General features: G+C 51.3%; 4 protein-coding genes and 1 pseudogene across 5 annotated transcripts, besides 1 other annotated feature; 3 read left to right on the top strand and 2 right to left on the bottom strand.

The window, feature by feature from the left end:
- Positions 1 to 7,192: 7,192 nt before the first annotated feature.
- On the top strand, positions 7,193 to 9,545 carry NCS57_00904200 (uncharacterized protein; the record flags this gene model as incomplete). The annotated part of the gene is made up of 4 exons (XM_053058831.1): positions 7,193 to 7,554; positions 7,613 to 7,651; positions 7,704 to 8,298; positions 8,346 to 9,545. The coding sequence occupies 4 exons, from the start codon at positions 7,193 to 7,195 to the stop codon at positions 9,543 to 9,545; spliced, it is 2,196 nt and encodes a 731-aa protein (XP_052912662.1).
- Positions 9,546 to 11,119: 1,574 nt separating this feature from the next.
- NCS57_00904300 (uncharacterized protein) lies at positions 11,120 to 12,126 on the top strand (the record flags this gene model as incomplete). Its single annotated transcript, XM_053058832.1, has 2 exons — positions 11,120 to 11,301; positions 11,361 to 12,126. 2 exons carry the CDS (start codon positions 11,120 to 11,122, stop codon positions 12,124 to 12,126), a joined length of 948 nt encoding a protein of 315 aa, XP_052912663.1.
- A 1,302-nt stretch (positions 12,127 to 13,428) lies between these two features.
- Positions 13,429 to 18,083, bottom strand: NCS57_00904400 (uncharacterized protein; the record flags this gene model as incomplete). The annotated part of the gene is made up of 4 exons (XM_053058833.1): positions 13,429 to 15,249; positions 15,299 to 16,228; positions 16,280 to 17,319; positions 17,372 to 18,083. The coding sequence occupies 4 exons, from the start codon at positions 18,081 to 18,083 to the stop codon at positions 13,429 to 13,431; spliced, it is 4,503 nt and encodes a 1,500-aa protein (XP_052912664.1).
- A 735-nt stretch (positions 18,084 to 18,818) lies between these two features.
- Positions 18,819 to 19,359, top strand: NCS57_00904500 (annotated as a pseudogene). Its single transcript has 2 exons — positions 18,819 to 19,067; positions 19,120 to 19,359.
- Positions 18,819 to 19,359: a sequence feature.
- A 5,975-nt stretch (positions 19,360 to 25,334) lies between these two features.
- NCS57_00904600 (uncharacterized protein) lies at positions 25,335 to 26,514 on the bottom strand (the record flags this gene model as incomplete). Its single annotated transcript, XM_053058834.1, has 4 exons — positions 25,335 to 25,628; positions 25,685 to 25,841; positions 26,034 to 26,073; positions 26,145 to 26,514. 4 exons carry the CDS (start codon positions 26,512 to 26,514, stop codon positions 25,335 to 25,337), a joined length of 861 nt encoding a protein of 286 aa, XP_052912665.1.
- Positions 26,515 to 27,872: the final 1,358 nt, after the last annotated feature.

The raw sequence follows: 27,872 nt of genomic DNA on the forward strand, positions 1-27,872 counted from the left end.
ACATACTTGCATGAGGTTGGGCGGCGTTAGCATCTTGTGGGAGATGCGCTTCATGTTGTGGTAAGAACTTGGCCGTGGGTGGTGGCGCAGGGGACTTGTCAGGGACAAGCCTGACACTCATGTTAGAGCTATGATGAAGGGCTTTCTTCATACGAAGGAAGTGGGGATGCGTCTGTCTTGGCGTCCAAGAGGCTCCGTCATGATTCCATGTTAACATCCGTGGTGACAATGGTCATGTACGCGGCAACAGTGCAAGTCATGTGTGTCAAGTCAAGTATTGGGTTTCATGGGCCTGCCGCAGTGACCAAAGGTACATGAAAGCAAATTCCAAATCGGAAATCCCTCGTTACACCCGTAAGCCCTTGGTCCATCCCCCCAACGCCAATCCATCCGTTCCCGCGTGCCATCTGATGCTCCACTGCCGAGACTGCTGGTGTAGTATTAACATCAAAAATGGATAACACCCTGCAGCCTGTTGAGGCATATATGCCAACATGTAGTCCATAAAGCAAAGTCCAAAATCACATATTCATCATCATATCCGATGGAACCTTGTGTCCTGCCACCTGGCCCCAATTCATCCCTCCCCATATGCAGTCCGATGCTCAATTGCCCCATTGCCCGCCAAAATCCTGCCGAAGTCGAGTCAAGATGGACAGTTCTCGCGTGTGGCACCGCCACTGGAGATGTATCCCTTGGCAGCCGCGTTGGTGCATGCCATCGCCGTCAAAGGTTGAATCAGAGTCGACGTTATCTTATCCAAAGCCTCGCGTGCTTGGTAGATGCCGGTACCGTGGGAGCTGTTGGTGGTTAGATTGATTTCGCGATCTGGTCAGTTGATACAGCCCATCCACCCAACCTCTAAGTAAGAAACCATGCCAGCGATCATGTCGTGCATTGCGCCGTAGGGATCGACGAATCGAGACAGCATGATCTCCACTTGGCTGGGCAAACACTCCTTCCAGTGCATGTCGCGACCATCAAAGTTCTTGTAGCCGCCAGCGCAGCGACGGGCTGCAATAGCATCTCTCAGCTGGCTCTCCGTCTTCCGGATCAATGAAGTCTCCGTCCCAGCCCAGTCCCTCTCTACGTCGTGGGAGCCCTCGGTCGAAGCGTCGTCCAGGATCCCGGCCTCGATCTTGTCGTAGATCTCGTCGTAATGGGCATGGATGAGCGTCTGAATCTGCTTGTACAGGTCGTACCGAGGATGGCCATCATTGACATCCAAGACGTCGTGGTTGTCAAGCACATCATCAGGGTGTCTGTCGGGGCGAGACATCCAGAACTCCATGCTGAGAGCTTTGAGAGCGTCTTGACGGCTCCGTTCCTTGACACCATCCCTTGCGTCTTCATCTGGCTCGAATCGCCACTCGAACCAGTCTCTGGCAAGGATTTCAAAGTCGTTGCTTTCAACAATCCCATTATCGCTCTCGGCGTGATTCTGGGCGGGCGCGGCCGTCTCGGCGATGGCCTGAGTGTTCTCCATCATGGCTGTGGTTGGTAGGTGTCGAAAGAGGCGAGTACTCAAGTCTGGTGCTGGCGCTGTGTGACGTATCGTGGTCGGATCGTGCTACTTGGAGTCACGGGAACAAGGAGGTAGGGCAGGGTTCTCGAGGTGCCACGTCAAGAAGTGGGAAGAGGTGTGTGTTGATACCGAAGAGAGATGTGAAGAAGCCGAAGAGATGCGTGTTGATATTGAGCAGAGGAGAGGAGGCCGTAGGGAGCCGGCAGGTCAAATAGAAACGTAAGATGCCAGATCTCCAACGCGGTACTTTGAGAGGCGGGAGGATGTGTGTGCAGGGAGATGCTGAAGAGAGTTGTCGAGGCCGAGAAGAGGTAACGAAATGGAGGAGAGGCATAGAAAGGGAAATGAAACGCGAGGGGCAAGGTTCTCAACGTGCCACCTGGAGTAGCAGGAAGACTCACGTGGCTGCCGAGTAGATGCCGGAGAAAAAAGTGAGAAGTAAAAGAGAAAGAGAAACGCCCGAGGCGAGAGTTTCAGAGTGCTACCTCGAGAGGCACCTGCAGCTGCCGAGCAGTGATGTGGATGTGGCAGATAAGCTAAGGGTAGAGGAGGAGAGAGGGTGGGTATTTAAAGAACCGAGATGACTTCAAGTCGCGTGTAAAGCAAACTGGAAATTCGAGAAATGGTAGGTGCAAGGTTCTCAAGGTGCTACGTTGAGAGGATCGTGAAGAAGGGCGTTGCTGCGGTTGAAGAGCTCTCTATTGGGGACTCCTTCATCAGCTGATAGAACGGGCTCACCCTATCCTTCACTGGGACCTCTTTTATCAGCTGATGGAACCCTCGCCTTGCGGCTCCCCGAGGTTATAAACAAACAAATATGGGTGACTTTGCCAAAGTAGTTGCTCGTCAGTGCCTCTAAAGGTCTACTTAAGAGGCACCCCCATAGTTGCTAGACTCACGAAGGAATGCCTCTGCAGTGGTGTTTGACTGTAACAACCGCGTGGGGCAGAGGACTCGGTGTTGAACCTCAACACACGGAATAGAAACCAGTATGCATCTTTTGCCTCAACCGATTCGCCAGGCCCCCCATGCAGACCATCAATTGATTTGCTAGGTCTAAATGAGGACCGTTAATTGATTCGCCAGGCACCCTATGCAGACTATCAACTGATTTGCTAGACATCGATAGAAATCATCAATTGATTCGCTAGACATCGGTAGAGATCATCAATGGATTTACTAGGTCCCAGTGAGGACCATCAACCGATTTGTTAGATCCCAATAAGGACCGTCAATTGATTTACTAGACATCGACAGAGATCATCAATTGATTCGCTAGCTACGAATGAGGACCATCAATTGATTTGCCAGATCTCGTTGAGGATCATCAATTGATTTCCTAGATGTCGATAGAAATTATCAATTGATGTCCCGATGCCGACCATCAACTTATCCGCTGCATCGTTCCTATCAACTGATTCAAATCTTTCACTATGACTCTGTCCATTAGGGCCTGGCGGATCAAGTGATGATATGTATCGGGATATAGCAAATCAGTCGATGAAAGGAAAGATGAGGTAAAACTGGGTGAGATCTTATCAGATCATCAAGTTGACTGTGAATCACTGACATGCCGTTCATTTTCAAGTATAAGAACCCCTGATTTTATTCCACACAGTCTCTGTTCTTTCTTCCTTCATCCTCGTCACTTACTGTTCCCGGGGTAGCATGTTGAGAACCCACCACTCTCCATTTCTCAACGCGCCACCTTGAGAATCCTGCCTCCACTTCCTTGCTTTGACTTAACAATCCCTCATCCGCCACTCAACCCTGCCTTCAGCCCTTTTCACTTTGCCCTCCCAACCTCCCCTCGTCAAGGTGCCACGGCGAAACTCTTTCGCTCAGGCTTTTCACTTTGCACTTTGCACTGTAGTCTCTTTCAACGTGGCAGCTCGATGACCCTGCCTTGCCCCTTTTCAGCTCATGTCTAAAAGAGTCTCGCATTAACGTCATTTTTCGTGGTTGGCCAACTATAAACGCTATATTTGCACAAGGTATGTGTTGGTTTCCACACATGGGTGGGTGCTCACAAGCTATCAGTCAAGAACCAACCAGCATCCGTTGTGGCGAACGCAAACACTTGAATCCCCTCCCGCTTTCATCTGCAGCTCCCTTCTATCATCTCGTCACCGACAACAAGTTCTTGCCGCAACCATGCCTCCCAAGCGGCCTGAGTCACCCTCAACAGCAGGCCCGTTCGATGCAAAGCGGCTGATGACATCTAAAGATGTCAATCCCAACCTTTCTCTTGCGATAACCATCGCTGACGAGGATTCTGATGATCCTCTGAGGCATCTACCTGCTCCAATTGCTGATGGCAGCAACCTCCGCCCTGTTCAGATCCGGCCCATCCCTGCCAAAAGTAACAGGGCCACTCTCACAAAGTTAGCAAGAAACGAGCGAGGCGAGGTCTTCAACGTGCCACTTCGAGTGACAGAGACAGGCGCGGGCAGCTGCTGAGCAGTGGCGTGGATGTGACAGATAAGCGAAGAAGAGGAGATTGGCTATTGAAAAGAAGTGAGACATGACTTCAAATCACGTGTAAAGCGAAGTCGAGATTTGAGAAATGGTGTGCGCGAGATTCTCAACGTGCTACGTCGAGCATAAGAGCAGTCGGAGTGCGTCGCTTCTACCATCCGATGAAAGAGGCCCCTGGGAATCTTCACTGGAGCCTCTTTCATTAGCTGGTGATGCGGTGTTCCTTGGGGCCTGTTTTATTGATATACCAAAGCCAGTATTTGCTTCTAGTGTTTATCTAATATTATATTTGAATATCTGGTGGTTCCCTTGTAAAAGGATATAGAATTAACCATGGCAAATAAATTCTTCTTTCTTTGGACTCTTTTACTAAGCACTTTCGAGGAAATCAGGCGATGAAAGATGGGCGTTGATCAAATTCAAGTTCTTGGTTGAGTCTTTGTGACAGTGAATCACCGTCATTCCGCTGATTTTCAAGTATAAGAAGCAGCCAAGTTTGACCCAAGCCGTCTCGTTTTTTCTCCCCCTCATCCCCACCTCCCTTCGAGGTAGTCCCACTCTATCCACACTGCAGGTGGCACTTCGAAACTCTTTGCCCTCGGGGTTTTTACTTCGACTTGACAACCTTTCATCGATAAAGACTTTCCACTTTCACTTTGCACTTTCATTTTTCACCTTGCCTGTGTCAACGTGGCACCCAACCTTGCCCTTGCCCCTTTTCAGTTCACTTCACAACAGCCTTGCATCAACCTATCATCTTTCTTCTTCGTCGGTCAACTTCAGATGTTCCGTTTGGACAAGGTGAGTCTTGTTCTTCACATACTGAGCGAAGCTCACACGTTTTAGTTGACGACCAACTCTCACAAATTGTGGCAAACGCAACTAATCGGCGTTCATCCTCACTTTCATCTTCAACCCAGTTGCTATCATCTTGTCCCTTCCAACCAAACATCACCGGTACAATGCCTCCCAACGTACCTGAGCCATCCTCTGCAGTTGGTTCCGCGAGTCCAAGTCGTCAAATCAAAGTTGAAGATGTCGACCCCGAACTTCCCCTGGTCATAGCCATCGCCGCTCAGGATTCCCAAGCTCCCCTGAGGCATCTGCCGTCGCCCATTTACAACGGCAGCAACATTTGCCCTGTCCAAGCCCGCCCAATTCCGGTCATCAACAACAACATGATTACCCTCACGAAGGAACAGTGGAGGGCAGGCACTCCATGGCCTGAGGGCAGCAAGCGCGGCTTCTTCCAGGTGTCCGTACGCTTCCGACGTCCAGAGGTGAGCCAGCTCATCAATTTGGACCATTACCTCCAGAAACACGAGGCGAAGGTGCAGAGTCGACTTGCTGGTGTCACCTTTTTGAACCCTGGTGATTTGGAATCAAATTGGGTTGCTGGCCTCGTCGGCTTTGACAACACGCATCAGCTCAACACTTGGCTCGACCGAGATGGTAAGCGATCTCGTGCACAAATTTCGTGGTTTGGTACTGATTCTTGTTGTAGTTGCGCGGGTTGCGTATGACTTCTTCCGGCTCTCGAATGGTCAGAAGCTACCACGTCTTCCCACCATGGTCAAGCAAATTTCCCTCGCCCGCACCTACCATCGCGACCTCCGTGCTGAACTCAACGCAAACCCAGGAGTTGTGATCCGCGATCGCCGCGTTGTCCCCGTCGAACAATTGGGTACCATCACCCACCATGGAGTGGACCCAATGCTGTCCTACATCGCCGTTTTGTACCGTCTTCTCACGTCGTTTCCCCAGCGCTTTCCCCAAGAGGATGACCAATCGCCCAAGATCTGGGGTTTCACGCACAATAACTGGCAAGCTGCTCTCTTCGTCTTCAGAGCTTTCAAGAAGAGGCGCGTCACTAACATGAAGTCGGACAACAGTCCCGGCGAAAGGGACAGTTTGGACGCCATCTGGTATGGTACTGTCGCCGAACAACGCTCACTTCGACTCGCAAGCACGAGAAGTCCGACAGCAGAGGCAGGGAGTGCTATGAGGGACACCAGCATTGCCCACTCCCACCAAGGAGATGACCACGGCGGCGTCAATGGGTCAACGTTGAGGATGAAGATGAAGGTTCCAACGGTGTTTCTGGGGTTGCAATGGTCCGAAGCGACGTGATTGATCCGCAGGAAGCCCCAGCTGCATCGCCTGTGGTACAGGGATCAGGCAGCCGCTTCTGGGCATGGTTGACAGGCAACTAGATATGTAGGCTGGACAAGGTGGATGCTGGATCCGCGATGAGGATGTACATGAACAACAAAAAGGAGAGACTAGTTTAGCGGAAGGTGGCGGCGGAGGTTCTTTTACACAAGTACAAGGAGAAAATGAAATTGCGTTAGCTTCTTACATGACTTGACTTCGGCGGAGTGAACACCCAGCGGACCTTATCACCTCGCCCTTCATACCAAGGTAGACAGGACGCGCATCGACGCCGTTGAACTTCTTGAGGTAACAAGAGAGGCCCTTTACATGTGCAATATTGATGTCTGCCTACCGACTATGCCTTGAGAGTAGTCTTGGTTCGTGAACAAGGAAACTGTGTAGTGCGTCAAAGCTGAGCAGAAATGACATGTGGCCTCTTCCTTTGAGATATTCCACCAAGGCTCGGCCTGTATTCTGCCCCTCGCCCAAGCGAAAACTATTCTACATGGTCGCGCTCTCATAGACGCTATTCTTGTCCTCAGAGTCAGATTATACAGCTGCTACAGCCCGAGAAGGTCCTATAACAGCTACTTCAAGGCGACAAAGCAGTTAAGTGTGAATGCGCACATTAATGAGTCTGTTCCTCTTGGTACGCTGGCACTATATGGCTGAATCTCCCTGTGCAGAAACTAAATGAGCCTGATCCATCTCGTGAGTAATTGTTCTCAGTCCTGTAGGAAGCGATAATGGCAATAACCCCAGGCAAGCCCTTGTCATTTTATCTTTGCCGATACGGAAGTGGAGATCACACCACATCTGGGCATATCGCCGCACCCTTCTCCACATCACATACAACGACAACCTTGCTAGTCGCCAGCTGAAACGGATGTTATGCAGTTGGTTGTAAGATGCATCGATCAACCAACATACATCAACCTGGGCAGTCAAGACCAAAAGAGGGGGCAAGGACTGCGTCAGCTGCCCTTCACTTTTCCCAAATTTTCCTTTCCTCATCCTCTCCATCACCTTTTCAACATGTCTTGGGACCGGTATGAGCTCGGCCAGAAGAACATCTTCTATGATGAAGAGATACACTTCATCGGCAAAGTGCTACCTCCGCACGTAGTGCGCGTGCGAAGATGCATGCTGGACTTTTCCTGCCCAATCCGTGGTCACAAAGAGTTGTTCGATGCTGTTTCCAGTGACGGACAAATCAAGCGCCCAAGCGACGGCTCAGACATAGATCCTGCTTTGAAGGCCGCCAGCAATGCTTTCAATAAAGCTACCAGTATAGTTAATGGCGGCTACTTGGAAAAGAAATGGGAGAATTTTTTCGAGACGCATTTCTTTGAGCCTCTTAGCGATAGTCTTTCGGTGTCCAAAGACGATTCTCGACGGTAAGTACACGAACCATCCCTCTACAGTTAAACACCTAGGGCTGACGGCAATACCAAGGGTCTCTCGATGTAACTACTACTACGACGGCGTGAAAAGGTGTGCCCGGTTACTCATTCTCCTCCTATACTGTAGCTGACTCGAATACAAGAGAAACCAATGAGTTGTGGGACTTATTTAAGACAAATAGCACCCCTTGCATTGGGTCCTTTGAGAGCCTCAAATGCCCAAAACCAGATCAGGCATTCTACCTGCCCATGTACCACTCTGGGTTTCAGATCGGGATTCCGACGGTAGTGGATCGCGAAGCTCGGCAATGGAACCGCCATCAAGAAACATCCATCATGGAGCCCTTTTCATGGTCAACTTTGAAGAAGTTGCATGAGTTTGGCCTGCAGCCAACCCCTTTTCGAATTTTTCAGAAACCACCCATGGAGGCAAATCTCAAATGCTATCCTTGGCTCATTGTCGAGCACAAGAAGGAGGAAGAGGTAGAGGGAAGATCTGGACGTGTTGTGTGTTGCCAGGCCGCCAATGCCGCGGCGTGCGCCATCAGACTGGTCCAAGATTCAGCGCAGTACGCCGTCGAGCTGCCGGATCACGGGCACATCCCACCGATTCCAGCAGTGACTACCATCGGGCCCCGTGTTACGGTCTGGCTCATGTACTTTGCCAAGAACTTTGATGCGCCTTGTAGCCGTAGGGACACGCAAGAGGTGACGACTAAAAAGCGTGACAAGGGCTACGTGAGTGCAACTATCAGTCTTTCTACTTGCGCTAATAGAGTATTTAGATCATGAGAACCATTTGGAACGGCGACATGACCAAAATTGCCGACGTTGTGAGATTTCAGATCATCTTGGAGAACACGCACACCTGGGCTGTGCGAGCCTTCAAACCTTTGATATCCTCATACATTGAGCAATGGGGTCATGTACACTGTAGGTCAAGTTTCGACCGTGAAGCTACTCAAAGCCCATGGAGCGAGGTAATGCTCCGTCGTCACAAGACCACCGAGCAACGCCGAAAAGTTCTGCCTATAGTCCAGGCACTACTAGAGGACCACGCCACCATGGAGCTTGACAACACGGCTCATCAAAAGGTAACACCATTGCTTTTGGGTTTGCTTATGCAACAAATTTGCTCGTCGGAGAGGGAGTTTCTATCTGATGAAGTCGATCGGGTTGTCAGGGAGAAGTTGGTGGCTCTCGGTCTGACCCAGGAGCTGCCTGCCACCCGTCACTCGCAAACCAAGGCAACCCAGGCATCCATCGAGACCGAACTTGAACAGACAAGCCCCGTAACTCGGAAGCCGCCGATTGAAAACGACGATCCCAACGATTCCGACTACAGGGAGTCATGGGCTACGTCATCCCTTGGAATTCCTGATAAAGACGCTACGGTCGCCGAGGCTTCTGATGCTGAGGCTTCAACTGCCCAGTCTTCGGACCATGAATTCTCTGAAGAAACGACAACCCTGTGGCGCCATGAGAGATATATCGCAACACCACGGCCAAGATCTTCGAGAGGTGGCCGTCCTAGCTTAAAAAGTCGCGAATCGGCACCGCTCTCTGGAAGCACAATCACTGCGTCAGCCGAGACCACACCAACGCCAAACACCTCGAGGGGTCGAACCAGCACCAACTCGCCTTGTCGGAGCTCAGGCTCACCGCAACGGTCGCAGGATTCTGAAAAGCCAAGTAACGAGGCACTCTCTGGCTCGCCTGTGTTTGCTGGCAAGCCACCACTGGAGCGGCCGGTATGGTCAGCTGAAATACGATCTTCTGAACTTCTGGTTCAGTTAATCCATAATGGACTGGGCCTCAGCTATAATGAAGAACAAATTGCACCAGGAAGACAGTCTGGCCAAGGACATGATCCAGAATCTTCTGGTATTCGGGAGAATCCCAAGGAGCAAGGTGTATTCAATTTCAATACCAGGGTGAGCCACTCAGTCATTGCGGACAGTCAGGAGTCGTCTGATGCATTTTAATATATCTGCACGAAGATTTGATACGATTGTAGTTTATGTACTTGTTTTCATAATTAAATCCCTATGCATTGGGTTGGTGCGTGAATTGCGAATGGCCTCATGTTCGCAGGACCTGACCCAGATGCTCCCACAAGGTGGATGAACGTCCGTGGCCAAACTATCCTTAGGGAAGGATAAGCTAATATGGAGTCCTGTCTCGTGTTTTCCTCGGCGTCTCGTACTGTTTTATGGCTGTGTATCTCTTTAGGTGACACTGGCCAGAGGCCTAGGTATTATCCTCGAGACATGGTCAATCAGTTGAACGGGGACAAGCCTGAGATCGAAAGGGAAGGAAAGCTTTATTCGGCCATTGAGTCTGTGTAGAGCCACGCCGTTCATGGATTGCGAGAGACGTCTGTCAACATGATCCCCGATCAACTCTTGTCCTAGCTGGTCGCAGAGGGCGATCGACTAGATCGTTCGTGTAGGGGCTTTGTGCACGTGGTGAGCGTTCTCCATCAGAAGCGTTTCGTGGAACAGAGAAGAATATGTTGGACGCTCTGATCGTGTTTGCTGGTTGCGACAAAACCATGATACGCTCAGCGGCCAATGGGGAGAAGGGGAAACATCTGGTTAAGGTAAGTAGGCTCACTTGGTCAGGCCCTGGAGGCAACCTGTAGCTTGGTCTGCCAATGAGCGAACAACAGGTGGGTTTGAAGTTCTACCACCCACATCATCTCGAAGGTGGCACATCCCCGCAAGACATCAGGAGAGGTCAACCGGAACCAAGATATCTTCGGATCCAGGCAACATTTGGCCTGCTGGACATGCCCCCCAACCCACTCCTCAGCTGCCCACGCCCTCAGGCGAGTCTGACGCTCCCGACGACGCCACTGAATCCTCAGAAGAGGAAGAAGCTCCGACCAACACTGGCTCTGGGAGAAGTCGCTCTTGGTTGGGCTTCCGGGCCTGTGAGACAAAGATTGTTACATAACGTTCTAGTTTATGGTCTTTCACACTACAGGGAGATGAATTCGCTGTTTACTACTCTGGTTATACAAAATTGCGTTGGCTCATCGGCAGCCAGTAGGGCAAACGGATGGTGGCATGAATGCCCAATCTGGACAAGGACAATCAGAATCTTGTCCATTGATATCAGCTGTTTGCCAGGCTCGATGGCCATGGCTGGGTTTGCTTACTGATCCATTCGACTATGAATCACTGTCAAACGCCCTCCTTCGGGTATATAACGCCCTCGACATCCCTCCTCAGACTCTTCTTCTTTCTCTTCCTCTCATCATCACTTCCCTCAACTCTTCCCCCCGTGTTCAATGGGAATTGTCGGTCCTGGTCTCGGTTACACATCCGCTTGACTGTGATTCACTGACAATCGGCCCCCAGGTCGGGTATAAAAAACCTCGATCCCCCGACCCAAACTCTTCTTCTTTCTCTTCTTTTCATCATCCTTCTGGTCTCTGAGAAGGAATTTCCGCTCATCATCGCGTTGATGAGATTATTATTCTGACGAATCTACTTCCTTACTCTCTGCACACCTTCACATTCCGGGTTTCTCCTCTGGCTACTGCCACTTTGTCATGGATCCCTTCAACATCATGGTGGGCACTTTACCCCCACGCCTAATGGAGTCCTACATGATTTGCCGCCATCAAGCCGAGGCTGTGGTCCGAAAGATCGCCATCGTTATCGAGAGCATGACCAACCTCAAGGCTGAAGGGCACCGCCTCTTGATCTACGTTAAGGATCCCGCGTCCGCACGGTAAGTCGTTACTATAAGCACCATTTGCCTACGTTAGCTAACCATGGATGAATATGCAGAGAGGCACAAGATATGCTGAACCGGGCCGGGTTCAACACGTTTGACTTTTGTGACCCGTGCCACTCCCGTCGTGAGTGTGCCTCTGGCCTTGCCAAGTTCAACGACCCTGGCAACTCGGAATTCGACGTCTTGATCACCTCGTATCGACGTGGGGCAAATGGAGGAAACTTCTACGGCGCCTGCCGCCGTGCGGTCATTGCGGAGTACCCTGATGACATTCGGACCCTGTACAAAGCTCGACAATCACTTGACCATATCCGGCAGACAGAGACGCCTAGATGGGTCACAATGTACATCAACCACTCGTACGATGCGAAGGAAGAGTTTCAGCTGGCCCAGCAGGAAGCCAGAATGATTATCGAGGCTCCTGAGTTGCACCAATCCCTATCCACTGACTTCACGGTGCCCCCGATCGACGAGCGAATCACTGGCCAGCACCGACTCATTTGTGCCTTTGAGATTCTCCAGCAGATCCAGATCACTGAATTCAGCAAGTACCCCAAAGCTCGCATGGACTGGTCCGAGATGGACATGCCCGAGGCGAACCTCGAAGGGCAGTTCTACGCTGCTGTTGGGCGATTCCTGATGGCGAACCCGACCACTACTGACAAGTTCACCACGGAGACTATGGAGAAGATTGCTCTTCGATGGGAGCCAGGCAAGGATCTGTCCATGGACCGCGTCGTGGGAAACTGCCCTGCCCTGCCCAACGGTGTCAAGATCTACAACTACGTGAAGCCAGGCAAGGGTCGTGGCATGCTTTGAATGGCATGGATGGTTGAGGGGGGATAGCTGGAGGTGGCTGAAGGGTTGAAGGGGACGAATGAATGAGCAATGCCATCCATGGTAAGATGGAGGAATCTTATCATCGCAGTGATGAGAAAATCACACACAACAAAAGGGGCGACCGGTTTGGTGGAAGAGTGGCGGCGGAGGCTGTTTCTGCTTTACAAAAAATGGGTTAGCATTTAGTTACTTTCAACTACTTGTTAATCTCTAACTGCTACTTGCTTATGACTGTGAAGTCTGAATAGTTGGCCTATTGGACAGTAAGTACTAGCCCCCTTGGACTCCTGTAGGGATCGCTCCTCTTATTAGAGAGGAGCTCCCAAATAGAAATATGTGAATCGCGCGTAATCCTGGTTACCATCGATCTTCTGGCTCAGTTAACCCATCGAGGGCCGGGCTTCAACTATAATAAAGAACACATTTTCAACACATCATATCATCATATCCCAATGCTAACACAGTGGCCTTTTTTTTTTAACCTTCTGCTGCCGGCAGTAGAAGAGTCATACCTAGCTGCTGGTTACCATCAATGGCATATGTTGTAAGATCGAGGAATCTTATCATCGCGAGGATGAGATAATAACACGCGTAATAAAAGGGGCGTTTGGTTTGGCAGAGAGGAGTCTCATCATCTCGATAAGATAATCACTGGAGGGGGCGACCAGTTTAGTGGAAGAGTAGCGGCAGAGGCCGCTTTACTATGTACTGTACGGGGATTACATTTTGTCACTTTAAACTACCTCCCTGTGACTCCCTGCCTGCATGTAACTATGAAGGCCGAAGAGACAGTACCTCGTAGATAGCAATATTTGAAACACGCGTGATCCTGGACACCGTCCGATCTGTAAGATAAAAGAGTCTTTTTATCGCGATGATGAGATAATTAAGCACATGCACACTAAAAGGGGCGCCCTGTTTGGGGGAATCATGTATTTAGTCACTGTGAGCTCCTTATCGATCTCTGCCCACTAGCAATTGTGAAGTCTAATGTTTCTTTCCTCTAAGGTCTTTTTAGCTTATCAGAGAGTAGATGCGTCACAAATAGTAATATGTGAATTGCTCCCGATTCTGCTTTTTCGTCATGAATAGCAAGATGTAAATCACCCCTGATCCTAGGAGCAAAGAGAACTCGTTGACGCATGGAAAGCCAGCCATATTTTGGTTATTCTATTAGGAAATACACTTGCTGAAAGTAACTGTTATGGTAACTAAACAAAACAAAACAATGAACCCGTCTATGTTGCCGCGGTCTTGCGCGCTTCACGCCCCTTACCACTCCTACTCCTTCTTCTGTTTCTTGCCCTTCTTGTTCTTGGGAACCCTAACAAGCCAGTACAATGCCAATGCGCCGCAGATATTAAAGATGATGTACACCCACATGAGTCCAAAGTTCCTCCACCTGTCTGCATAATCGGACTGCACTCCAGCAAGGAACAGGTTCGTGTCGCCGATGGTACAGTAGGTACACTCGTTGGTGTTGTTGGGGTCCGTCAGATAGCCACCAGCCTTGCTCATATAAGGATCCATGTACTCTTGACAAGTCTGTCCCGACGGTGGTGGGAACTGGATGTACTCGTTGGGTGCGCATTCTGCTTTCGTGTTCGCCACGGCTGTTGATAAGATGGCGGATACTAAATATGTGAACGGACTGACGCGATACATGAAGATCCAGAAGCGAGGGAGGGAGCTTGGGGGCGCGAGGACACCACAGAAGATGAGACACATCATGAAGAGCAAGTTAGCGATGTTGCCGCCCGTCTCTGCTGATCCGCAGCCTGCGATGACAAAGTCGGTAAAGGTACAGGTGAAGATCATGAAGGCCAGAAGCAGCAGAAACATGAGGGCGCCTCGTTCAGCGACGGCATCAGACGGCTCTGCGTTGCGATACAGTCCGATGGGATAGTACCAACAGAAGTACATAAGAGCCGCCATGAGCGTGTTCCAGGGGATCTCAACAATGATTTGACTCAGGATAAAGACCTGCCAGCCATACGTCTTTGATGGACGCTCCCTCACTTCGTAGAGGTCTCTCTGGATGACGAAATGCGGCATCGTTTGTTGCACCATCTGTCCAAACACAGTCAGGATCTGGAAGATGGCAAACATCTGATTCTGCAAGCCGAGAGTCGTGTTTGGCGCGTTGTAAAAGACAAAGCCGACGAACAAGGCAACGAGGACACAAAGGGCTGCCTTGGAGTAGATGTATGAGGGCGTTCGCCAATATTGCTCAAAGACACGACGAGTAACCTGGACAAGCTGGGTTTTGAAGTCTGCCGCAAATTCGTCGTATGAGGATGTATCTGTGTCCTTCTCGATGTGATGGTGGGATAGTTCCTTGAGGTGCTCCTGAACTGCGGCGTGTTCGGGCGAATCTCTCCAAACCTGTGGCCAGTCGAGTTCCGTCTCCGAGCCTGGGGCTGCTCCGATGACTTCAAGCATCCATTCAGCTGGGTTGGCATCTGGCGAACAAGGATCCGCGCCGTTCTTTTCGAAATAGTCAATCATGGACCTAGAATGGTCACCGATGTCGCCAAAGTAAACAGTCTTTCCGCCGCTGGCCAGGAACAATAGTCGATCGAAGCGCTGGAAAAGGATAGCTGAAGGTTGATGAATGGTACAGAGAATTGCCTGACCGCTTCGAGCAAGCTTTTCAAGCAGATCGAGAATGGCCCATGATGTCTGAGAGTCGAGACCTGACGTTGGCTCGTCGACAAAGAGCAGAACTGGGGGCTTTGCGGCTAGCTCGACGCCGATTGTGAGACGTTTTCGTTGTTCGACGTTGAGTCCTTCGCCGAGAATTCCGACCACAGCTTCCGAATAGTCTTGCATGTCGAGCATTTTGATGACTTCGTCGACGTAGGCTAGCTTTTCCTTTGTCGGGATGTGCTTTGGCTGACGCATGAGGGCTGAGAAGTTGAGGGCCTCGCGAACGGTCGTGGTGGACAGATGAAGGTCTTGCTGTTGAACGTAGCCTGTCTTTCGCTGGAAGGATGCGTCGCGGAGTTCGTCGTCGACTAGGATGTCCCCTGAGATGACTCCCATACTCGTCCGGTCCGCCAGACAGTCGAGAAGCGTGGTCTTGCCAGCTCCAGAAACGCCCTGTAACATGTAAGTATCAGTTCTCTCACATTCAGAAAGGAAGACGTACCATCAGCGCCGTCATTGTACCAGGCTTGACCCAACCAGCAACGTTATCCAGAATTCGCCTGTTCTCGCTCTTGATCTTGACATCATAGCACACATTGTTCCAATGGAAAACACTCGTCGACTGAAAGTTGGAACGCTGCCCCTCTCCATAACCCTCCTTCTCGGTGATGGCCCCGCGACCTGCTGGACTTGACTCGGCATCGTTTCCCCTTCCTCCTGCGAACTTGTGGCCTTTTCGGAACACGAGAACCTCACCCTTGGACTTCTTGGCGCTGACGAATTCGGCAAAAGCCATGTATGTGATGAGGAAGAAGATTGTGAAGGCGATGACGATGCCTATGTTGCGCCACTTGTGCGCGTGGTAGTATTTGAAGGACAGGTTGATGTAGGCGTCTCCGTCAACCATTGGTTCGCCCTGGACGGAGCCGACGGTTGAGCAGACGCGGTTGATCGGGTCTGCGTCGGGGTATGCGGGAACAAAGACATTGCATTCGAATTTTCGATCGTGGAATTCGTTGACCATGAGGGATTCAAAGGCGTATGCGAGGGGGTTGACGTAGTTGATCCATCGACACCAATCCAGCATGTAATCGATCTGAATGATGAAGCCCGTAAACGTAACCAAAGCCAAGATAAGAATGGACGAGGGAACCATGGCCTGCGAAAGAGTCCTCGAAGCTGAACCGATGGTGCGGAAAATCATCGACATGCAGAGTGTGACCAGGAACGTCATAAGCAGGAAGTAAAAGAAGGCTCCCGGCTCTCGACGCAGGTTGGTCATGAAATACAGTGTGAGGTTGTAAACGATGGCGTTGAGGACCTTGTACGGTAAATCACAGAGCATAGAGGCGACTGCTTCTGCTGACGGGTGGTATAAGGCGTAGCGGTTGTGTTTCTCAACGATTGGACGTTGGGCGTAGAGGGTGAGAATCTGATATCACCATTAGTATCAAGGTCTTGGAAAAGGGGGATCCTGCCGTACTTCCAGGGCACTCGCAAAAGCATTAGACAGACAAGCCATAAAGACCAAGGCGCCTCTCTGGTAGAAGCTGCCCGTCGTCTGATCAAGATTGTAGAAAACACTTCCAACGATCAAAGCCATGAAGAAGTTTCCAAAAAGCATCGAGAGCGTCAAAGCCGGATCGCAGACCAATCTCCTGAAGCCTCGCCACACACACAGCGACGTCTGTTGTCCGTAGCTCAGAGTGTATGGACTCTTGAGACGCTGGTTCTTGGCTTGCACTGCACGCTTGATTTGTCGGAACTGCTCTGCCTCGGGTCCGTTGATGGGGAACTCTTGCTTGTACTCTTCGATTTCTTGCTGAAGCTTGGTGTAGGCAGCGGAATTCTTCCAGGCTGCTGCAAACTCGTCTGGGGTTCTCGGGGCGCGAGCTTCAAAGCCTTCTCTAATAACTCGTTCCTGGGGACTTGTCATGGACGTCAAGAAGTCGGGCGTTGTTTGACGAGCCGGACAATCGAATCCAAGCTCCATGAAATACTGCTTCGCCTCGTCGGTAGGGCCAAAGTAAATCTGTCGACCCTCGTACAGAACCAGTGCCTTATCGAAAACATCATATGCAGCTTGAGGAGCTTGATAGATCGATACAAAAGCCGCAGTGTCGAACAATTCCGTCTGAAGACGCAAAGTCTTGCAAAACTCTACAGCGTTGGCAGAGTCGAGACCTCGGGTGCTGTTGTCCCAGCATTGTAGGGGGGCGCCGCTGAGTGAAGCTTCTGCGATGGTGACTCGCTTGCGTTCTCCGCCTGACACGCCGCGGACATATTCGTTGCCTACGCGTGTGTTGACTGTGTGGGTGATGCCGTACATGGCCATGACGACGTCACGGAGATGACCAACGAATGTCTCCTTGTCGATACCTGCTGGAACATTTCTTGGGGCTCTGGCGTGGGCAGCAAAATCCAGGGTGTCGCCAACGCTCAGTTGGGGGAAGTGCACATCGACTTCGGCTGTGTAGATGGCTTCACCACGATGCTGGGTGTGCATTTCCTCTGCCGTGATTCCTGTCGGCGCACTTAGCTTATAATCCAGGAATACACGCTCGCAACGGCTTACCTCGATAGTTAAAGTACGCATCATCGTTCACGTATATACCGCTCGTCTCTCCACTGATGGTCTTGAGGAACGTGGAGCATCCAGCACCAGGGGGTCCAAGAACCACCAGCATCTCTCCATTCCGTACGATGCCGTCAAAGTCTCGAACAATATCAATGCGCGTCTTTCCATATCCCATCAACTGTCGTGGCCAGTTAGCTGCCTCGAACCAGATATTCGCAACATCCTTTTGGTAGTCGGTAGGTTGTCCGTAGCCAAAGACGTTGAGGTTCTGGTAGCAGACGCCGGCCTTTCGAGACGAGAGGCCGTTGTCGTGGAGGAGCTTGACCACTGACTTTGCCCATGTGAGGGCCCTGAACTTTTCGCTTCTGGGATTCAGGGGGCTTTCTTCGTCTTCCATCAAAAAGGGGTTTCCGCTAACAGAGGACATCTGGCTTTGGTGGGTGTATTGACGTGCCAGGTCGCGCACGATACTGTGCCTGCGTTCCAGCTCCGAGTCCTCATCTTCATCTTCCGTACTTGTCTGGACTGGGGTGTCGGTCTCCTTGCGTGCTTCAGGGCCGGTAGGTGTATCCTTCAATGCTGAGTCATTGGCGGTCGAGTCGGTCCCCATGTTGGAATGTGTCTCAGGGTTGGGAGGTTGTATGGCGGCTGGGTCAAGGCTGATGTCTCCCGGCGGGGAGGTGGTGCCCTCCGGGGAATTGGATGCCATTGTGGAATGAATAGACAGCTATCTTGAGTAAAGGTATGTGTAGAGTCCAAGAATACTAGTAGATGGGCTCGTGTTGAGGTTGGAGTGAGGACTATAGATGCTTATGTCCGTATAAGTAAGTGGTGGACAACAGTGAAGGCCTCACTGGTGCATCAGTAGACTCATCCGAAAACTCGGCTTCTAGGTCGTAAAGAACCCTTGTACCCCAAAGAATAAGAATATGACGGGATCCGCTATTGGGTGCTTGAGCTGGACTGGGAACCATGTCTCATGAGCTTAAAGTCGAAGAGGAGGTTCGCCTTATGAAGTTCAGGAAGAGGCGGGCTTAAGCAAACCGCAACATCCGAAATGCGAAAGCGACGAGTGTCAGCGGTCCAGCGGCGTTTTCTAACGACCCGTCAGGAAAAGTGTTTCCCTGGCATTGTTCAACTCCGAGCTGACACCCTTGCTCGACAACAAATGTCACGATACAGTGGAGATTTCCCTCGGGGCGTATCTAGAACCCGATGCCCGGGTGTGGCAGAACCCACCCCTCCCCGAGGACTGCGAACCTCCAATAACATCTCTCCACCCCTGTACCTAGCCGTGCACTGGATTGTTGCATGATCTGTTACCTGATGGGGCATCAAGGTCTGGCCTGGTGGACCCTCGTGATATCCTGGGGTCTCATCCAAGGGCTCAGACGGTAGTTGGATATCCCAAAGTTTAAGCTGATGCTGCTTAAACTTTTAAAGCCGACATCTTCTGGAAAACTGGCATCTCGCAAATCCCGTAGATGCGAATTCTCGGAAAGAGCGTATACGAAAAATGTCCGACACAGTCTCGAATTCGGTGGACCGGTACGGTCGAGCATCCACCAAGATGTCATCAAATAACTCAGATCAACCAAAGAAGGCGGCAGGCAAGAGGATTCTTGCTTGTGTTCTCTGCCAGCAAAGGAAGAAGAAATGCGATAGAAAGAGCCCATGCTCCAATTGCATCAAGGTAACGACACCTCGACAGTCAATGGCAATCTCTAGAAGACTCACCATCAAAGCTCAAAGCAGTTTGCACGCCCAGCACGCCCGCTCCTCCAAGGAAGCGCAGACGTCCAAATCAAGATCTCCTGGAGAGGCTTGCAAGATGCGAGGCCTTGCTCAGACACTGCACTTGTATCCGACTCCCAACGCCCGAGAGCAGCCCCCGAGAGCAGTGCGAGCAGTCTCCTGTTAGTTCTCACGACGATGAGATCAAGAGAGGATCAAGCCCAGAGCCATATACGCCGGCGACCAAGTGAATGGGCCATTGATCCTCTGACAGGAACAACGTCTGGCCTTCCTTTGCAACCCACATTTTCCAACGGCCCTTTTGACGTCTCTTGATGTCGCTACTCGACACTCTGATCTGGAATCAGACCACCCATCCCAATCACACGCCTGCCAAGTGCCATCTTTTTCTCTTCAAGAAACCTGAATTGTCCGCCGGAGCGGACTTCTAGGACGGCATTGGATGAGCCGACTTGTATATATCAACGATACCCCCCGCAAACCCCAGGTTTGCAACTATTCTACTTGGAGATGGCAGCTGTCGAGGAGAGGAGGAGCTTGGATGATAGTATACGATCGATAATGACAGTCCTTCCTACCAGTTCTATATACAAAGGGAATTGCATGGTTTAATACCTCTTCAGATACCCACACCCCTTGCTTGGCCTTGCTTGAGGGGAATATCGCGATGTCCGCTTACACACTGTGCGCAAGTCGGGCAAAGAAGAACCGAAATCCGCAGACGCCAAAATTCGGGGGACTTGGAGGTCCTCGGACAGATCTGGCCCCCCTTCAGTCGTGTCCACCAGGCGCTAAAAGCCAGGGTTGACGAGCAGGGCTGAGGAGCGACCAATGGGCTTCGGTGTGCCTGGGGCCCCTTGGCCGGGTGACCAGAAAGATCACCACATAGCGTTACCCTGGAGGGTCGGGTGGCACCACTGTTCATGGCATGCCATGAGCTTAATCGCCATGTGTCTCCCCATAACCCACCGTTCTTTAATTGATGTTGTCGACGTCGGGGTCTACGAGAGACCCGTTTCCCGAACCCGCGGGCCAATACGCGTGTTTTCTATTTCATCATCAAGATGTTCTTCTATTCAGAGGCCTTGTAGATTACCCGCTTTTAGCCTGTCGGTTTGACTTCCCGCATCACTTAGGAATGCGGTAAACGATTGGCGATGATCAAATAGCGCAACTCGGTGTCTTCATTATGGGAATTCGCAACCGCTCGCGAATCTTGAACGGTATCCGGGCTTGATAATTGCTCCGTTCAACATCAGCATCGCGTGAGTTGTCCCAATACGCAAAACCTCCGCCCCATTCTTAATCTCGTAGTTGGTCGATATCCCTGCATCGACACACACACACAACGATGCGGAGTTGGCTTCGTAAAACCTCCCGTTTCTGACTCTCACGACGCGGAGCGGAAATCAACTACAACGCATTCTCGGACATGGCATCCGCCGACTTGAACACACCACACCACCACGGAGCTTCGACGGACGGACTCCTAGCAACCCCGTGTTCCCGGCCGAGAACCCCTCATTTTTCTTGAAGGAATGCAGCAAGGAACTTGGCGAGGGAATGTGACTGATGCAGCGTCTATTGGGCTGGCCAGGGGTTGCCACGTCGATCTTGGTCGGTAACATGTCGGAAAGGGTTGCGGATGGCTTCCTCCCCTGTCACGCTACCCCAGGTTCTGCTCGAGGACTCTGAGTGGTCAGATGGGAATACGCAGGAGGGTTAGGGTAGGTCAGAGTGGCGGGAAAGAGCACTACTTTGGGAATCCGAGGCTTTACTTCGGAAATCACAACCCTGGAGAGGAACAACGACGGCTGTGTTGATGCAAGAGCTCTAATGCTTTAATTTAGAGTAAACGTGGCAGGCTCTAATCAGGATGCTATGGAACTATAACATAGGAAATCTATCAAAATTGAAACTGCGATGTGTAGTCCTGGTTTCTAGCAACCTAGCAAACTCCCGCCCCTTCATATCATGCTTCATGAGGCTCAAATCGACCACACTACCAAGGTAGACCCAAGCATATCGTCAAAACGGCACCCTATGCAAGCTAAACGTATGAGTCTGGCTCTAGAAACTCGGCCGCATCGACGAAAGCTTCATCGTCAGAGTCACTCTGACCCTCCGAAATATCCCCACTCGATTGGTTCCGACTGAAGACCTCGAGTAAAGAATAGAAAGCTGATCGAAGGCTGCTTGAAATCTTAGAGCGCTGTTCAAACTCCTCAGTCGGCGTTCGTCCATATCGGTTGACGGCGCTGATATCAATACCTCCAAGTTCAAAACTTGCCAATATTCTCAAAGTCTTCAAATCCCCACATCTGGCTGCATTGTAAAGGAAAAGTGTGCACGGTCTTGACAGAGGTAATCAGCTCCCAACTCAAGGAGATCAGCCACCGTGCGGTGAGAGTTATGCCATATCGCGATATTTAGAGGTGAAAATCCCTCGTAGTTCTTCGCGTCAATATCTCCGCCTCGTCCAGACAGCAGTCGAGCCGCATCGGGGCAGTCATGTTCCGCAGCGTAGTGGAGAGGTGTTGACTTTGTAGGAAAAGCCCGAGCATTAACCCTAGCGCCCGCGGATAGTAGCTTTTCGATGATTTCCGTCCGATTCCTTTGAGCTGCTTTGTGAAGGGCAGTGTCACCATATTCGTCTGTTGCGTGAACGTCCGCGTCGGCCCTTATGAGCAGATCCGCAATTTCCGTCTTTGCTGCGTAACTCAAGGCTGAGCCTCCATCCTTCCTCTTGATGTTGACGACGGCGCCAGCGTCGATCAGAGCCTTGACTTGATCCACATGGCCCCACCGGGCGGCGTACATCAACGGAGTCTCCCCAACGATATCTGGCACATCAATCTGAGCAAGAATATCTGGACTTCGGCTTTGCAACGTCGTGGCAAGGTCGACGTGACATTGGCCTACAATTATCTTGTGAAGAAATGTCAGTTCAAGCATGTCGGCACTTTTAGACATTGGAAAGAGCTCTTCCAACTGATGATATCGGCCTGGAGATCTCGTGACCTGTCTGGTCACCTCAAGCCGCATTGAGTTTCCGTAATCATCCTCTTGGTCAGGGTCTGCACCGGCTTGGAGGAGCAGTTTAATCGTTTCAAGTGTCTTCTCCCAGGAACACCTTCCCCACAGAGCCGCCATCAAGACCGTGCGGCCATCCGTACCAACATCGAGTAAGGCTGCCCGATTGGTATGCAGAATCTTTTGCACCCCAGTGAGATTTCCACTGCGAACCTGGAAAAGAATGTTATTATCTGACATCGAATATTTCCTCCGGTGGTATAACACGAGGGCAAGAGCGAAGGGTCTTGATGTCGATGCCTCTATGAGCATGTGGACAGTGTGGTTGAGGAACCAAAGTGGAAAGGTGTATGAAAGCCTGAGTTTGATGGATTGGGCCTTGGAGCACCCTTTTAGGTTGCACTTTGAGGACACCACAGGGTCACTTGTGTAACTGATGAAAAGGGACCCGATGACTGCATCAAGTCCCCTAGGGAGCCTCCAAGAATGTCTTAACCTTGGGAAGTGGCAAGTGCATGGGCAATTGGACTGGCAACCAGGTTTCATCATCCCCAAGGTGATATAGAAGGAGGAATTCATGAACCCTGGAGGATATGCCGGCTCGTTTTGACCTGTGTATGGGTGGGCTTTCGGCCCTGTCGGATTCTTTTGTGTCACAAATGGGCCTTGCGTTGTTGTCTCTTTCATCGCTGTCGGCGTTCGATTGGACTTGGTTTCTTCACGGATGGTAGAAAGCTGGTCAAGCACAGTCTGATGCCATCCTGGTGGCAGGTCTGGTATCTTTGCTTGAAGGGTCTGAAGTGCTGCAACCATATATGCGTGATGCTGGTTGATGGTTTGTTGAACCGAAATCAGCTGGTTGCTTGTCGCCTGCGAGCTCGCGTCTAGCCTTTGGGTGACGGTGCTATGATGCCTTCGCGTCTCAAGACGAACATCACAAACTTCCATATGAATCCGATTCGAAATGTAGCTACATTGTGAGTTAGACATGAGGTATACGACCGCTCGGAATTGGACTACTTGCCTGTTGTGCGCCACGAGAAGCTCGTTGATTTTAGTCCTGACTCCCTTAAGTTCGCTTTTTAATTCCGAAGCCTGAAACTGCTTCAAGAACCACTTGATTCTCTTCAGTGTTGGCTTTTCTGCGGCGAGGTTCTTGGTCAAGGTGTCTAGGTCAGACAATGTGATTTTGGCCTTCCGCAATTGCGCTTCGAGATCGACCATGGTGGCCGCGATAGCTGGAACATGCTGCCCGTTGGCCTTTGAAGCATTTGTCGTGTCCTCAACCCGAGCCAGAACTGCCTTGAGATCTTCAACTTCATTGGATAGAGCCTGAATCAAGTTGGGCGCGTTCTTCAGCTGGGACTGCAGGCTATGTAGGGCTTTGGACGAGCGAAGGGAAACATCGAGCAGGCCGGCCACAGAGGCAATCAAAGATATGGGCTCGGCCATGGTTTTGACGACTACGTTGAGGGAGAAGAATGTGGATGATGAGAGAGAACCCCTCCTTCGGTTGATGACTTCCCAGCCTGATGTCGCTCAGCCACCAAGGCATACTTGCAGCCCTCGCCTCACTTTCTCAACCAATCACTCAGTGTTTCAGCTGCAGCAATCGCCAAAGCCATCGGATGAGTTTTTCAAAGCAGGCTGTGCCATTTCAACTTGCACACTGCACAAGCTTGGCGGTTCAATGGGATTTGCAATTACACTCTTGTCTCCCCGAGTCAAGGCAAAAAGAAGCTATGGCATGTATAAATACATGGGCTCATCCTCTCCTAAAGATGATAGGTAACATATAATAAGAATAAACAAATAAGAGCTAAGGTATTACTAATATTATGATATGATTTTTATAATTTTATTATAATTTGATTTAATCTCCTTGTAATATTTGAGATGAATTCGGTAACCCTCTTCAACCTTTTGGGACTGGGGAGAGCGAGACGATGCGCCTTGATGCTACACTACTGAGGTGAGTTTCCGGGGCACAACAAGGATGCAGAAGAAGAATCTTGACAAACCTAATTGATGAATCGACAAACCCCATTACCGCGTCATGTCCCAATTGGCAAAAGCTCCCGAAGAATCTCATCCTACCTACTTCTATCACCCACAGCTGTCAGAATAATTGACCCACCCAGTGACAAAGGGACTTGAACCCGAAAGAAATCCTACGACTCCACGTGAACCCATCCCATCCCAGTTTCGCAATATAACCCAGTTTGAACCCCATCACAATACATACCTGCCCCCCACCACAGCATGCGCCTTCAACCAATCCCAAATAAAGTATACCGCCGGCCTCATGTGGCGTATCACAAACGCCCTTACCGACTTTGTGAAGTTCTTCTGCAAGAACTTCATTTCCTGGGGGAGTTCCGCCACGGGCACATCATCAATTTCGATCAAAGGCGGCTGGAACGCCTTCTCCACCCACCACTTGTTCCCAATCCACTTATGAACCGTGATAGGGACCGTGATCGCGTTCGCGTCTCTCAAATTGCGAATGTTAGGCTGGGGTGGTAAAACATGGGGAAGAGGGTTGCCAAGGATGCGATATTCCTTGAGTAATTTTTCCTCAGTCGATGCAATTGAACTCTGCAGACGGAATGGGGGGCCGTGAACCAAGCAGTGATGGGGAACCGCGAGCCCTTGCTTCACCTGGTCGTAAGCGTCGTTGAAGCAGGGTCCTTTGATGGTCTTTCGAGAGTGGGAAGCCAGAGTTTGGTGGTATGGGTTGCTACGGTGCTCCCAGTCGCATCGCGAATGGAAGTCGGTAGCATTGGTCCTGAAATCCGTCCACTCGTGTTCGGCAACATCCAGCATCAATCTGACCGACTTTTCGAAGTTCTCCCCCCCTTCGTTGAACTTCATCACATACGACGAAGCGAAACCCCTGCTGTCCCTCCGGGTACGACTTCCCCACGAGAGGACGATCTGTAATGCTTGGCTCAAGTCAACATCTGGGAGTGCATAGAAAATGTCAGAGTAGCGGTCATCCTGGCCGATATGTCCTTGACAAGAGTGCCATGATGTGCCATTTGTCGTGCCTCGCGGTCATTCTGCCGAGCCTCACGAGTTCGTTCGAGGATCTGAAAGAATTTGGTTTGATCAATCCACGGCCGGTAAAGTACTTTGGAGATCCCGGACCTGGCATTGCTGAACTCTGGCTTCAGAGAGGGGCGAAAGAAACGACCGCCATTGACAACGATGTTGTCGTCTCCAGCGCTGGCGCTGGCGTGTTCCTTAGGCGAGCCACGCTCACACCCTTCGGACGCCTTGCAACACTGATTCCAGTGTCCATAGCGTTAACCGCCTCTTCCTCCACTGCGAGCGGGTCATCTTCGTCGGCTGAGCTCTCTGTTGCGTGGATGGAAGGATCGTTTTCGTCATCAACAGAGACGTACGACGAGGGGAGAGCCCACTCATCGTCCCCGTGTTCCCCCACATGGACGTTGGGCAGCATCTGCAAACCAGAGTCGTCGGATGCAACAAGCCAGTACTGTGGTCGAGACTGCGTACGGCGTCGTGCTCTGCGGCGTGGCCAGCGGATGGTTCTAGTGTCAATTTCCCCAGAGAACAGTAAATCGGAGCTACCCATTCCTCAAAACCTCTTTCATAGTCGAAATCGACCTCGTTGTTGGCGGCAACATCGCCGGGGTTGACATCTACGCAGACTCTAGGTCCTAGTCAGTTTCCGCAGCCGGGTCCCAGTCGGGGATCTCCAAAGCAACAGGCGACATCGTCAGTGCATTTGGTTGTATACTGCCGAGTAGTGTGCCGGAGCTAGGATGTAGAAATAGTAACCCAGTCGGGCGCGGAGAGCCATTGGTGACTTGGCCACTACTGATCCGAGGGGCTTTCGGCTCACAGGCTGAGCCTGTCGGTATTGCGAGGGTGACCGCGGGTGACTTGAGGGGTTATGTGACGTAGAGTCTTTCCCCTCGACGAGAAATCACACCACCCAGAGGAGAGGACGCACCGACAGGTCGGGTATGTGAGGGCGGAGCATCGGTGTTCGTGATAGGTGGAACATCGCACGCGGGTGACTTCTGCTCCTTCACGGGGGGGCTGGTATCACACAGCTTCTGGATAGCATGCTCCATGTCCATGGCATCAGTTGGATCGTTGACCTTTCGCAGCAACTCTTTCTCGAAGCCCTCCATGCGTTTGGCAGATTTGCGTGCCTGCTTTTGATGCTTTGTTTTGGAGGGCACCACAAAGCGAGAGGCAAGGCTGCCGATGATGCCAGTCCGGGCGAGCGCTCGACGTACAAGAGCAGCGATAGAGCCCGTGTTCCTTGGCCACACATTCTCCGCCGCATCAACAAGCTTGTTGTAGCGCTTTGCCATCTTGTCTCGTGCCCGTCTCTTCTAGGTAAGCGTGAAGGCCTTGTGCATTTCGTGTGCTTTGGGATGAACGGTTAGGATCGGAAGGTGTGATGTGGCGTTTCCCTGCCATATGTCGACAAAACTGAGCCTCCACTGATTCAACGTCCTCCTGTCCTTCGACAGGCGCTGGTAGAATAAGGCCTGCTTCATGACTCAGACGGTGTGCATGCTGGAAGTTCTGTCGCTCCCACTGACCAAGAGAGCAAAGCCCGGCGCGAATCAGCGAATCCCTTGTGGCAGATAGTCTCTTAGCGGCAGGGTTGAACGGTTAGGCTAGACTGGCACACATCTGATGCAGGCGATGTTTGGTTCAACGAGAAGGCTGATGGCAGGAGAGGCGTAGAGTCGGACATCTTGAGGGCGCCTGGAGTGAGACGAGACGAAAAGTTGAAGCAAAAAAGTTGAAACGCGCTGAGGGACGCTTTCGCAATCAGCTGCTGAAGTCGGAAGCTCGGAGCCGGTATTGACGAGCGTGATCTACCGCCAACGGGGACCTGGGCACAGGTACCGGGGAAGGCTCTCAGGATGAGGTTGCGTTTAACATTCAGCGGATGATGCGCCATTTGATGGACACCTTCCTTCCCAAGGGCACCGACCTCGTGGCCCTCTACGAGGAATTGGGAATCGACACTTCGGACGACGGGAATTGGTCTGAAGGTACACGCGTCCCTGGCATGAAGGCGCACGCCCCTCCGGCTAGACCTCACCAACTTATGGGTAAACAGACTACTGATGGGCCGGTGCCACATGAGTTCATGTTCCAGGTTATCATAACTGTTCAGGCCCAGACTGGATTGAGAAGCAATTGACATGGCCAATCCGCGTCGCCATTCTAGCAGATGAGTGCGGTATTGGCAAGATTTACAGATCGGGGTGGCGTTGGCGCTGCACTGTCACCGAATTGAGCGCGCGTTGGAAGCGGAACTCTGAAGTTCATCGAAGAAGAGAAGCATTTTAAACCGAGCGTCATTTTCTGCCCTCCCTCCGTGTGCCATCAAATTTTCTGGGAGCTCAAGAAATGGTTCGGCGATTACTACGACATTGCCGTTTGCTACGGCTCGAAGATCGACCCCATCGACGCAAACGTGAGGGACTTCATAATCAGTGACACGACGGAACTTCAAGCGTGGGTTGACAAACAGGCTGCCTCACACAGAGACCCAAAGGTATATCACTGAGCAGGAACTTCCCATTGACGATGAGACGACCCTCGCCTCTGAATACGAAAAAAATCTCGGCGGATTGGTCTAAGAAAAGAAGCTTGTGTTGCGCATTCGAAGTGCACAATTCAACTGGGTCGTGTGTGACGAGGGTCATGC

This window comes from Fusarium keratoplasticum, chromosome 6, assembly GCF_025433545.1.
Source record: "Fusarium keratoplasticum isolate Fu6.1 chromosome 6, whole genome shotgun sequence".
Lineage (NCBI taxonomy): Eukaryota > Fungi > Ascomycota > Sordariomycetes > Hypocreales > Nectriaceae > Fusarium > Fusarium keratoplasticum.